The 12898-nt window shown below is 38.8% G+C and overlaps 2 protein-coding genes across 2 annotated transcripts in view; one reads left to right on the top strand and one right to left on the bottom strand.

Moving 5' to 3' along the window:
* The window catches only part of SQSTM1 (sequestosome 1), a 71103-nt gene that overhangs the window by 36060 nt on the left and 22145 nt on the right, over window positions 1–12898 (bottom strand). The gene's annotated exons all lie outside the window — the stretch shown is intronic.
* Window positions 2380–11237, top strand: LOC102281413 (small integral membrane protein 15). The gene is made up of 2 exons (XM_070373495.1): window positions 2380–6476; window positions 7194–11237. The coding sequence occupies exon 2, from the start codon at window positions 9893–9895 to the stop codon at window positions 10232–10234; it is 342 nt and encodes a 113-aa protein (XP_070229596.1). The 5' UTR covers window positions 2380–6476; window positions 7194–9892; the 3' UTR covers window positions 10235–11237.

Genomic DNA, 12898 nt, shown 5'->3' with positions numbered 1-12898 from the left:
CTGTTGTAACTCTTGTTTGCGTTCTACCAGTTGGCTTAGCCACCCCCGCCCAGGAAGTGGCTCTTTTGTCTGTGCTGGGTTTAAGGGAAACACTCCACCCCAGAAATGCTTCCCCTACTGACTCTGTCTGCTTTACCAGTCCCTGTAACTAAAGGACAATGGCAAGAAAACTCACTTATCAACATTTCCAGAATCATATCCAAAGGAGAACGTTTAAAAGATGCTGGATGTGCCATCAACACCCCCAGCTGGCCACTGGGCCTCCTCTTGCATTCTCCTGAAACTGCCAATTCCAATGGTAATTAACAATCTAAACCAGGGACAATTACCACCCACCCCAAACCTCTGCTGGGCACATGTGCACCTTCCAGGCTATTCCAGTTCTTTAACCCGAGTCCCCCATATGGACACACTATGTCAAAAATTGCACAAATGGCATTTCTTTCACATGTCTCAAGAACCCTCCAAGATATAAAGGCACCAGATATCCTGCCTCTGTTTTTTTTTCTTTAATTTTTGGCTGGATCTTCATTGCTGTGCAGGCTTTTCTTTGGTTGCATCAAGCAGGGGTTATTCTGTAGTTGTGGTGTGCAGGCTTCTAATTGCTGTGGCTTCTCTTGTTGCAGAGCACAGGCTCTGGGGCACACAGGCTTCAGCAGTTGCGGCCCAAGGGCTCAATAGTTGCAGTTCTTGGGCTCTAAAGTACATGCTCAGTAGTTGTGATGCATGGGTTTAATTGCTCTGCAGCATGTGGGACCTTCTTGGACCATGGATTGAACTGTGTCTCCTGCTTTGGCGGGTGGGTTCTTTTTTATTTAAATTATTTTAATTAGAAGCTAATTACTTTACAATATTGTGGTGGGTTTTGCCATACATCAACATGAATCAGCCACAGGTGCACATGCATCCCCCCATCCTGAACCCCCTACAACTTCCCTCCTCACCCCATCCCTCTGGGTTGTCCCAGAGCACCAGCTTTGAGTGCCCTGTTTCATGAATCAACCTGCACTGGTTATCTATTTCACATATGATAATATACATGTTTCTGTGCTATTCTCTCAAATCATCCCACCCTCGCCTTCTCCCACAGAGTCCAAAAGTCTGTTCTTTACATCTGTGTCTCTTTTGCTGTCTTGCATATAAGGTCATCATTACTGACTTTCCAAACTCCATATACATGCATTAATATACTGTATTAGTGTTTCTCTTTCTGACTTACTTCACTCTGTATAATAGGCTCCAGTTTCATCCACCTCATTAGAATTGACTCAAATATGTTCTTTTTTTATAGCTGAGGAATATTCCACTGTGTATATGTACCACAGCTTTCTTATCCATTCATCTGCCGATGGACATCTAGGTGGCTTTCATGTCCTAGCTATTGTAAACAGTACTGCATTGGGGTACATGTGTCTCTTTCAATTCTGGTTTCCTCAGCGTGTATGCCCAGCAGTGGGATTTCCAGTTTTTTAGGGAATCTCCACACTGTTATCCATGCTGGCTGTACTAGTTTGCATTCCCACCAACAGTGTAAGAGGGTTCCCTTTTTCTCCACACCATCTCAAGCATTTATTGTTTGTAGACTTTTTGATAGCAGCCATTCTGACCAGTGTGAGATGGTACCTCATTGTGGTTTTGATTTGCACTTCTCTGATAATGAATGATATTGAGCATCTTTCCTTGTGTCTGTTAGCCATCTATAAGTCTTCTCTGGAGAAATGCCTGTTTAGTTCTTGGCCCACTTTTTGATTGGGTTGTTCATTTTTCTGGTATTGAGCTGCATGAGCTGCTTGTATATTTTGGGGATTAATTCTATGTCAGTTGTTTCATTTGCTATTATTTTCTCCTATCCTGAAGACTGCCTTTTCACCTTGCTTATAGTTTCCTTCATTGTGCAAAAGCTTTTAAGTTTAATCAGATCCCATTTGTTTATTTTTGCTTTTATTTCCATTAATCTGGGAGGTGGGTCATAGAGAATCTTGCTGTTATTTATGTCAGAGAATGTTCTGCCTATGTTTTCCTCTAAGAGTTTTATAGTTTCTGGTCTTACGTTGAGATCTTTAATCCATTTTGAGTTTACTTTTGTGTATGGTGTTAGACAGTGTTCTAATTTCATTCTTTTACAGGTGGTTGACCAGTTTTCCCAGCACCACTTGTTAAAGAGATTGTCTGTTCTCCATTGTATATTTTTGTCTCCTTTGTCAAAGATAAGGTGTCCATAGGTGTGTGGATTTATCTCTGGGCTTTCTATTTTGTTCCATTGATCTATATTTCTGTCTTTGTGTCAATACCATACTGTCTTGATGACTGTAGCTTTGTAGTATAGTCTCAAGTCAGGAAGGTTGATTCCTCCAGTTCCAGTCTTCTTTCTCAAGATTGCTTTGGCTATTTGAGGTTTTTTGTGTTTCCATACAAATTGTGAAATTATTTGTTCTAGTTCTGTGAAAAATACTCTTGGTAGCTTGATAGGGATTACGTTAAATCTACAGATTGCTTTGGGTAGTATACTCATTTTCACTATATTGATTCTTCCAATCCATGAACATGGTATATTTCTCCATCTATTTTTGTCATCTTTGATTTCTTTCACCAGTGTTTTCTAGTTTTCCATATTTAGGTCTTTTGTTTCTTTAGGTAAATTTATTCCTAAGTATTTTATTCTTTGTGTTGCAATGGTGAATGAGATTGTGTCCTTAATTTCTCTGTTTTTTCATTGTTAGTGTATAGGAATTCAAGGGATTTCTGTATGTTAATTTTATATCCTTCAACTTTACTATATTCATTGATTAGCTCTAGTAATTTTCTTTAGGGTTTTCTATATAGAGGATCATATCATCTGCAAACAGTGAGAGCTTTACTTCTTTTCCTATTGGGATTCCTTTTATTTCTTTTTCTTCTCTGATTGCTGTGGCTAAGACTTCCAAAACTACTTTGAATAGTGGTGAGAGTGGGCACCGTTGTCTTGTTCCTGACTTTAGAAGAAATGCTTTCAATTTTCACCCTTGAGGATGTTTGCTGTGGGTTTGTCATATATGGGTTTTATTATGTTGAGGTGTATTTCTTCTATGCCTGTTTTCTGGAGAGGTTTTTATCATAAATGCGTGTTGAATGTTGTCAAGGCTTTCCCTGAATCTATTGAGATAATCATATGGTTTTTATCTTTCAATTTCAATTTTATCTTTCAATTTGTTAATATGGTGATTTGTGAATATTGAACAATCCTTCATCCCTGAGATAAAGCCTACTTGGTCATGATGTTAAAAAGATAACAATATCTTTTTAATATATTGTTGGATTCTGATTGCTAGACTTTTGTTAAGGATTTTTGCATCTATGTTCATCAGTGATACTGGCCTGTAGTTTTCTCTTTTTTTGTGGCATCTTTGTCTGGTTTTGGGATTAGGGTGATGATGGCCTCTTAGACTCTGTTTGGGAGTTTACCTTCCTCTGCAATTTTCTGGAAGAGTTTGAATAGGACAGGTGTTAACTCTTTTCTAAATTTTTGGTAGAATTCACCTTTGAAGCCATCTGGTCCTGGGCTTTTGTTTTTTGAAAGATTTTTGCTTACAGTTTTGATTTCCATGCTTGTGATGCATCTGTTAAGATTTTCTATTTCTTCCTGGTTCCGTCTTGGAAGGTCATATTTTTCTAAGAATTTGTCCATTTCTCCCAAGTTGTCCATTTTATTGGCATATAATTGCTCATAGTCTCTTATGATCCTTTGTATTTCTGTGTTGTCTGTTGTGATTTCTTCATTTTCATTTCTAATATTATTGATTTGATCCTTCTCCCTTTTTTTCTTGATGAATCTAATGGTTTGTCTATTTTATCTTCTTGAAGAACTAGCTTTTAGTTTTGTTGATCTTTGCTATAGTCTTCTTCATTTCTTTTTCATTTTTCTGCTCTGATTTTTACTTCTTTCTCACTTTCGACTAACTTTGTGGTTCTTCTGTTCTTATTTTTCTAGTTGCTTTCGGTGTAAAGTTAGGTTTTTTATTCGATGTCTGTCTTGTTTCTTGAGGTAGGCTTGTATTGCTATGAACCTCCCTCTTAGCGCTGCTCTAACAGAATCCCACAGGTTTTGCATTGTTGTGTCTTCATTTTCATTTGTTTCTGCATATTTTTATTTCCTTTTTTATTTCTTCTGTGATCTGTTGGTTATTCAGAAGCATGTTGTTTAGCCTTCATATGTTTGTGTTTTTAGTAGTTTTTTTCCCCTGTAGCTGACATCTAATCTTACTGCACTGTCATCAGAAAAGATGCTTGAAATGATTTCAATTTTTTTTTTAATGTACCAAGACTAGATTTATGGCCCAGGATGTGATCTATCCTGGATAATGTTGTGTGTGCACTTGAGAAAAAGGTGAAATCCATTATTTTGGGGTGAAATGCTGTGTAGATTTCAATTAAGTCTAACCAGTCTATTGTATCATTTAAAGCTTGTGTTTCCTTGCTAATTTTCTGTTTGGTTGTTCTATCCATAGGTGTCAGCAGGGTATGAAAGTCCCCCACTATTATTGTGTTACTGCTAATTTCCCCTTTCATACTTGTTAGCATTTGCCTTATGTATTGATGCATGTTGGTTGCATATATGTTTATAATTGTTATATTTTCTTCTAGGATTGATCCTTTGATCATTATATAGTGTCCCTTGTCTCTTATCATGGTCTTTATTTCAAAGTCTATTTTATCTGATATGAGTATTGTATATTGCTACTCCTGTTTCTTTTGGTCTCCATTTGCATGAAATATCTTTTTCCAGCCCCTCACTTTCAGTCTCTATGTGTCCCTAGGTTTGAGGTGGGTCTCTTGTAGACAGCATATATATGGGTCTTGTTTTGTATCCATTTGGCCAGCCTTTGTCTTATGGTTGGAGCATTTAACCCACTTACATTTAAGGGAATTATTGATAAGTATGATCCCATTACTATTTACTTTGTTGTTTTGGGTTCATTTTTATAAACCTTTTCTGTGTTTCCTGTCTAAAGAAGATCCTTTAGCATTTGTTGAAGAGCTTGGTTGTTGAAGTTCAGTTTGGTGGTGCTGAATTTTCTCAGCTTTTGCTTGTCTGTAAAGCTTTTGATTTTTCCTTTATATCTAAATGAAATCCTTGCTGGGTAACCTCGATTGTAGATTTTTCTCTTTCATCACTTCCCTTCTGGCCTGAAGAATTTCTATTGAAAAATCAGCTGTTATCCTAATAGGGATCCCCTTGTGTGTTATTTGTTGCTTTTCCCTTGCTGCTTTCAATACTTGCTCTTTGTGTTTAATTTTTGTTACTTTGATTAATATGTATGTTTGGGTGTTTCACCTTGGGTTTATCCTGTTTGGGACTCTCTGGGTTTCTTGGACTTGGGTGGCTATTTCCTTCCCCATTTTAGGGAAGTTTTCAACTTTTATCTCCTCAAGTATTTTCTCACACCCTTTCTTTTTGTCTTCTTTTGGGGAGTTTAACATTGTCCCAGAGGTCTCTGAGGTTGTCCTCATTTCTTTTAATTATTTTTTCCTCTCTGCTTCATTTATTCCATGATTCTATCTTCCACTTCACTTATCTTCTCTTCTGGCAGGTGGATTCTTTACCACTGAGCCACAGGGAAGCCCAGCCTCTTCCATAGGGATAAACTATAAGGATAAACAACCTTACCCACTAGTGCCCTGTTTCAAACTATGGCCCACACCCCTAAACAAAACAGAAGGGGAATATAAGTGGTGTGAACAAAATGTCCCATCCACCTGGTCGATCCAGTTCAACCCACCTGTGCAATCCTGGCCTATCAAGTGCCACCCTCTGATGGTATCAGCAGGATCGTACATGAACATCTTGTTTAAAATATCATAGAGCTTTATATGCTTAATTATCAACATAATGGTCCACTGTCCCCTAACTGTTCAAATACTAACAACAGTTATGTCCTTCAAGATTGTCCACTCTTAACAGTCATGAGACAGAAATTCAAGTTTGCCTCATTGGCGGGTTTGTTTTCCTCTGCGGACACTCAAGCCATTGTATTTTACAGAATTATGGCCAGGCCCTGTCCTTTTTCAACCAAGCTATGACCTATATATGCACTGATATGTCCATTTCAAAGGAGAGTGCACTATAGGGACTACAGAGGTAAAAGATTTTTTTAAATCTTTAACAGGACACTCTGGCTCACCACCAAACCCAGAGAGCACTAGGAATGATCTTAGCAAGGGCAGGGCTGACCATAGGACTGGTAGCTCCATGGGGAGGCTTTCCCTATCATAAAACAACTCTGAGAAATCTCACCAGACAGCTTGATTATATGATGAAACAGACAGGGCAAGGCTTAACAAGACTTAAAACCTCTCTTGTTTCTTTGGCTAACTGTCTCTTTTTCTTTCCCTCTCTCTTTTTTGTCTAACTCTTGATTACCTTCTGGCAAAACAAGATGGATGGAGCTTGTATGATAACGAATACTTTCTGCTGCACCAGGATCAATGCAACAGTACAGGTAGAAGTTAATATTAAGGAAGTATACACTCAAGCAGAATGGCTTCACAGTTTTGTCAGGAGCAATATTGCCTCCACTGTCTGGTCAACAGTTAAGGAAGTCCTCCTAAATTTAACCTGGTTCCTTCCCTTTCAAGGCCCTTTAATGGCTATTGGTGTTCTTTTCCTTTTTGGCCCCCAGTGGTATAACTTTTGGTTAAGTTTTTGTCTTCTGTGCTGTGCTAAGTCACTTCAGTCGTGTCCAACTCCATGTGACCCTATGGACTGTAGCCCAGCAGGCTCCTCTGTCCATGGGATTCTCCAGGCAAGAATACTGGAATGGGTTTCCATTTCCTTCTCCAGGGGATTTTCCCGACCCAGGGATTGAACTGGCATCTCTTACATCTAACTTGCATTAGTGGGCTGGTTCTTTCACTAGCGCCACCTGGGAAGCCCATTTTTGTCTTCTAGGCTTCAACAATTTCAAGTAAAGCTCATGATGGCTCAAGGAATTCAACCCATTCCGGCAGAGGCCAGCCCAGACCCCAACAAGTCCTTGGAGAAAAGTCAGTGAGGGACTTATGCACCTCTAGGTTGGGCTAGGGTCTGTGGTCCCTGTACAGCAGGAAGAAGTTTTACAAGAGATCTTTGCCCTTAAAAGTAAGAAGTAGATGGGCCCCAGGCCAAGCAGCTGGTGCTTGTCAGGCTCAGCAAATAAGAGCGTGTCTCTTGCTGACAGATCAAGAAAAAGTTAACAGCAAGAGCAGAGAGAGACTAAGCTCTGCTGGTGTAAAAACAAAGATGACCACATCTTTCATTCTTGAAGCCAGGGAGACCTCCCCACCTGCACGTGCAGAGAAGTTCAGAGAAGAGAGAAGTTCCTCGAGAGCCAAAAAGGGAAGGGGGCACCACCCTGCAATATGTGTCACCAGCCTCCCAGAGGCCCTCATGCTGGGATCCATCTTGGTTAGAAGGCATCTGTGCACACTAGGGAGTGCCTTGAGTCAGACCAGTTATGGGCAATGAGCCAGGTGGCTGGCCAAAGGGTACAAAGAAAACTGACCCTATATAAATGATTAAACCACCCCTTTGGTGCACTCCTCATTAGCAAGGACATCCACACTCTTCTCTGAGTATGTGGCTCTGCTTTGTTCTGTCCTAAACAAACTGCTTCTTGTATGCTCTCTCATGCATATGAGGTGCTAATAAACTCAGTGCTTGTTTTATAACCTCAGTCTCTTTGTAAAATTCTTTTTTCAAAGGAGACAAGAACCAGGGCTCTACTTCTACCCACTAGTCCCTGGTGTCCTAGCAGTTAGGAGTCCTGGTTTTCACCCAGGTGGCCCAGGATTGAGTCTCCAATAGAGAACTATCTCACTTCAAGCCACCACACACTGTTGTCACCCCAATATCACCTTAACCTGTATAAATAAAGGGTGAAAAATTCCTCGGGGGAAATGACATAGGCTGGTACTTGAAACCTGAGACCTTTTGCTTCAGTGTTTGCACCTGGACAAACCTCCTTGGAACAATAAAATACAAAGAAACTGTAAGGGACTAAAAATAATTGCGTGTGCATGCAGAGTTGGAACAAATTATAAACAAGAACCCAACTGCCAATCCTGAGGAGCCAGGAGCAAAAACACAATATTGCACATGCACCCTGCACATGGCACCACCAAGATGGTAGGCAGATGACCCAAGACACCTCCACTCTCACGTCTTACAAGGAGCCCGCACGCTCCCCCACTCAGGGAACAAGGGAAACAAACTGTTACTCGTTTTTCCTCCCTCCTGCTGCAGCAAGATTCCCAATAAAGCCTCGCCTGACTCATTGGAAAAGACTCTGATGCTGGGAGGGATTGGGGGCAGGAGGAGAAGGGGACGACAGAGGAGGAGATGGCTGGATGGCATCACTGACTCGATGGACGTGAGTCTGAGTGAACTCCGGGAGTTGGTGATGGACAGGGAGGCCTGGCATGCTGCGATTCATGGGGTCGAAAAGAGTCGGACACGGCTGAGTGACTGAACTGAACTGAAACAATATGCTAGTTAACAACTAATAGGTCCCTGAAGAAATCATAGAGGAAATAAAAAAACACCTAGAGACAAGCAAAAATGAAAGCACAATGATCCAAAATCTATGGGATGAATTTCCACATGTCACATGACATGGCCAAAAACAAACTAAAAAAAAAACCACACACAGAAAACCAATCAAACAAAACCTATGGGGTACAGAAAGCAGTTGTAAGAGGGAAGCTTATAGCAATGCAATCTTCAGAAAACAAAAAAAATCTCAAATAGACAACCTAAGCTTATATCTAAAGCAACTAGAGAGATAACAAATAAAACCTAAAGTTAGTAGAAGGAAGAAATCATAGATTGGAGCAGAAAAAATGAAATAGAGATGAAATAAACAACAGAAAAGATCAATGAAATAACAGCTAGTTCTTCAAAAAAATAAAATTGATAAACCTTTAGCCATATTCATCAAGAAAAAAGAGAGAGGGCTTCAAACAATAAAATTAGAAATGAAAAAAGAGAAGTTACAACTGACTCTACAGGGACAACCTGGAAGAAATTGACACAATTTTTAGAAAGGTACAGTCTCCCAAGACTGAACCAGGAAGAAATAGAAAATATGAACAAACCAATCACAAGCACTGAAATTGAAACTATGATTAAAAACTCTCAACAAACCAGGGCCCGATGGCTTCACAGGCAAAGTCTATCAAACATTTTAGAGGAGAGCTAACACCTATCCTTCTACAACTGTTCCAAAAAATTGCAGAGGAAAGAAAACTCCTAAACTTATCCTATGAGGCCACCATTACCCTTATACCAAAACTAGACCAAGCAGTAAGCCTGGGTGGGGGTCCGAACGCACAAGGCCCGTGAGATGTAGTGGGGCGGGTGGAGGCCCTTGCGGCTGTTTAGCCCGGGTGCTCATCGGAGATGGCCGCGGCGCAGCACCAGCAGCCCAGGGTGTGGTGGGGACGACCCCTGATCTCCGGGGATCGCTGGCTGTTCGAGCCCCGCCGGTGCTCGCCAGTGTGCAGGGTCAGGGCAGCGAGGCCACAGCGGTGCGGGTGAGGAAGGAAGAGTGAGCGAGGGGAAAATACAAGGAATGGAAAGTGCGGGTGGCTGCGAGGCGCCCTCAGCTTCAGGCGCCGTGCAAGTCTGGTCCGAAGATCAAGTCTGGTCAATTCTTTTCGGAAGGAAGAAGAATAATATTTATTCCTTGGTGTGGAGGGCGCTTGCACTTGGGGTCCAAAATTGAGGTGCATGGGAATATATAGAATTTAAGCCTTCTCTCAGAACTGTATTGGTAGAGTTGAAAAAGACAGCCAACCAAAGGTCATCTGAAATTGTGACTGGCTGCTAATCCCAGGACAAAATTAGAGATCACTACTCAAGCATAAGGCCTCCACAAAGATGTTTCATTTAAAGGCTTGGGCTGAGTATGTTGTGGAATGGGCTGCAAAGGACCCATATGGCTTCCTTACAACAGTTATTTTGGCTGTAACTCCACTGTTTCTAGCAAGTGCTGTGCGGTCTTGGAAATTGGCCAGGATGATTGAGGCCAGGGAAAAGGAGCAAAAGAAGAAACAAAAACGTCAAGAAAACATTGCAAAAGCTAAACGACTAAAAAAAGGATTGAATGAATGTACAGGCTGTGTGTCCAGAGGAAAATTGTTTGGAAAATTATGCATCTTTGAAAGGACCCATCAAGGTTTGTTTTTGGATCTTATGATGGTATTACTAAATGAAGTCTGAGTATATGGAGGAATCATGTTAGTTCTCACCTGTACTGTAGCAACTTTTTGGCTTCGGTATAGAAGTCTGTTGACAGTTACTGTAATTGGTATTTATTATGCTACAAATTCTTATAACTGATTTTCATTTGCCTTTTTGCAGCTTTTGTATACATACTAAAATGAAAAGATCCTGTGGAGAAAAGGGGCTTTAGATTATGAACTCTATTCAAATAATGACTTCAAATGGGTCCTGTTCTAGACAAAGGAGATTAAGAATGTAAAAATCAAAATTGTTCTGAGCAGAAAAGCATGGTTTGGCTTAAAAGATATATGGTGTGTTACATCTCATCATTATTACTTATTTCTTGGAATAGAATCATTTCTGGTTTCCTCAAAGTGAAATATTATTCAATGAGTACTTCTATTTTCTGTATTTTTCTCATTTTTGCTTTTGAGATACTGGTAATAATCAGATATTCTGCATTTTAAAAAATCTAATTTTATAAAGACTTCTCTTGTTATCTTGACTATGTAGAATACCACCTACTGGATATAATAATTTTTGTACTTAAGAACACTGCCATTTTCTTAGAGATTACTTAAGTAGAGTAACACTATGATTTAAAGCTGAAGAGGAAAAATGCCAAACCTTGTAGTACCTTGGAACCAGTTTATTCTCACTTGTGCTAAGCACAAATGTGAAGCAGTTAAAATGTCTTATCAGATAATTTGCTGATTATATAGATACCACTTTTGTTTTTTATTCCATTATTTGTTTTAATTCATGTGGTAGTGATGTCCTTTACTTTTTGATTAGACAGGTTCACAGTGAAAATTAAAATTTCAAATTTCTTTTAAGGAACTTTTAAAGAGTTACAATTATGTCATATGTCATATATTGTAAAGTCTTAACATTTGGAAAAATTTTGTTTACACTGTATTAACTGGGTGAAAAAGGTGTAATTATGTCAAAATGAGAATGTTATAATTAGAAATAAAGAGGTAAAGGAGATTTCCTTTGGTTAAATAGTATAATTGGAACTTTTTACTCTTTAACATGGCTTTTTTAAATGCATGGTTGATAATTTTATTTGTTTTCAATAACTAATGGCTTATTAATGTTTTCCTCACCTGTAATAATGAATTTTAAATTGCAAAAAATTGTCCAATAATTTTAATTTTAAAATGAAACTAAATATTGAAATAGTTCTATACTTAAACCTAGACCAAGATACCACCAAAAAAAAGAAAGTTACAGGCCAATATCACTGATGAGCATAGATACAAAAATCCTCAACAAAATACTAGCAATCTGAATCCAAAAATTCATTAAAAAGGATCATACACCATGATCATGTGGGATTTATCCTAGGGATGTATGGATTTCTCAGTATCCGCAAATCAATCAGTGTGATACACCACATCAACAAACTGAAGAGTTAAAAACCATAATAATCTCAATTGAGGCAGAAAAGGTTTTGACAAAATTCAACACCTATTTATAAGGAAAACTCTCCAGAAAGAGGGCATAGAGGGAACATATCTCAATATAATACAGGCCATATATGACAAACCTACAGCTAACATCATCCTCAACAGTGAAAAGCTGAAAGCATTTCCTTTAAGATCAGGAACAAGACAAAGATTTCCACTCTCTCCACTTTTATTCAATATAGGTTTGGAAGCCCTAGCTATGGCAATCAGAAAAGAAAAAGAAATAAAATGAATCCAAATTGGAAAGGAAGTTAAACTGTCACTATTTGCAGATGACATGATACTTATACATAGAAAATCCTAAAGATACTATCAGAAAACTACTAGAACTCATCAATGAATTTGGCAAAGTTATAGATTACAAAATTAATACACAGAAGTCTATTGTTTTTCTATATCTATCAATGAAAGTTTAGAAAGAGAAATTAAAGAAACAATCCCATTTACCAACACATCACAAAGAATAAAATACCTAGGAATAAACCTACTGAAGGAGACAGAAGACCTGTACTTTGAAAACTATAAGACACTAATGAGACAAACTGAAGGAGACACAAATAGACAGGGAGATACACCATGTTCTTGGACTGGAAGAATCAACACTGTCGAAATGCCCGTACTCCCAAGGCAATCTATGATTCAATGCAATTCCTTTCAAATTACCAACAGCATTTTTCACAGAACTAGAATAACAAAAAAAAAAAAAAATTCTTAAAATTGGTATGGAGACACAAAAGACCCTGAAGAACCAAAGCAACCTCAGAAGAAGAACAGAGCTGGAGGAATCAGGCTCCCTGACTTCAGACTATACTACAAAGCTATAGTCATCAAAACAGAATGATACTGGCACCAAAACAGAAATATAGATCAATGGAACAAGATAGAAGACCCAGAAATAAACCCACACACCTATGGTCAATCTGTGACACAGGGGACAAGACTCTACAATTGTGGAAAAACAGCTTCTTCAATAACTGGTACTCAGAAACTGGACAGCTACATGTAAAAAAAAATTAAATTACAATATTGTAAGTTCAAAATGAGATTAAAGACCTAAATGTGAGACCAGACCCTATAAAACTCTTAGAGGAAAACATAGGCAGAACACTCTCTGACATAAATTGCAGCAATATCTTTTTTGATCTGTCTCCCAGAGTAATGGAAATAAAAAAATAACAATAAACACATG

The sequence above is a fragment of the Bos mutus genome, chromosome 7, assembly GCF_027580195.1.
Source record: "Bos mutus isolate GX-2022 chromosome 7, NWIPB_WYAK_1.1, whole genome shotgun sequence".
NCBI lineage: Eukaryota > Metazoa > Chordata > Mammalia > Artiodactyla > Bovidae > Bos > Bos mutus.
The sequence above is the reverse complement of the archived record's forward strand: the minus strand, read 5'-3'. Positions and strand labels throughout refer to the sequence as shown.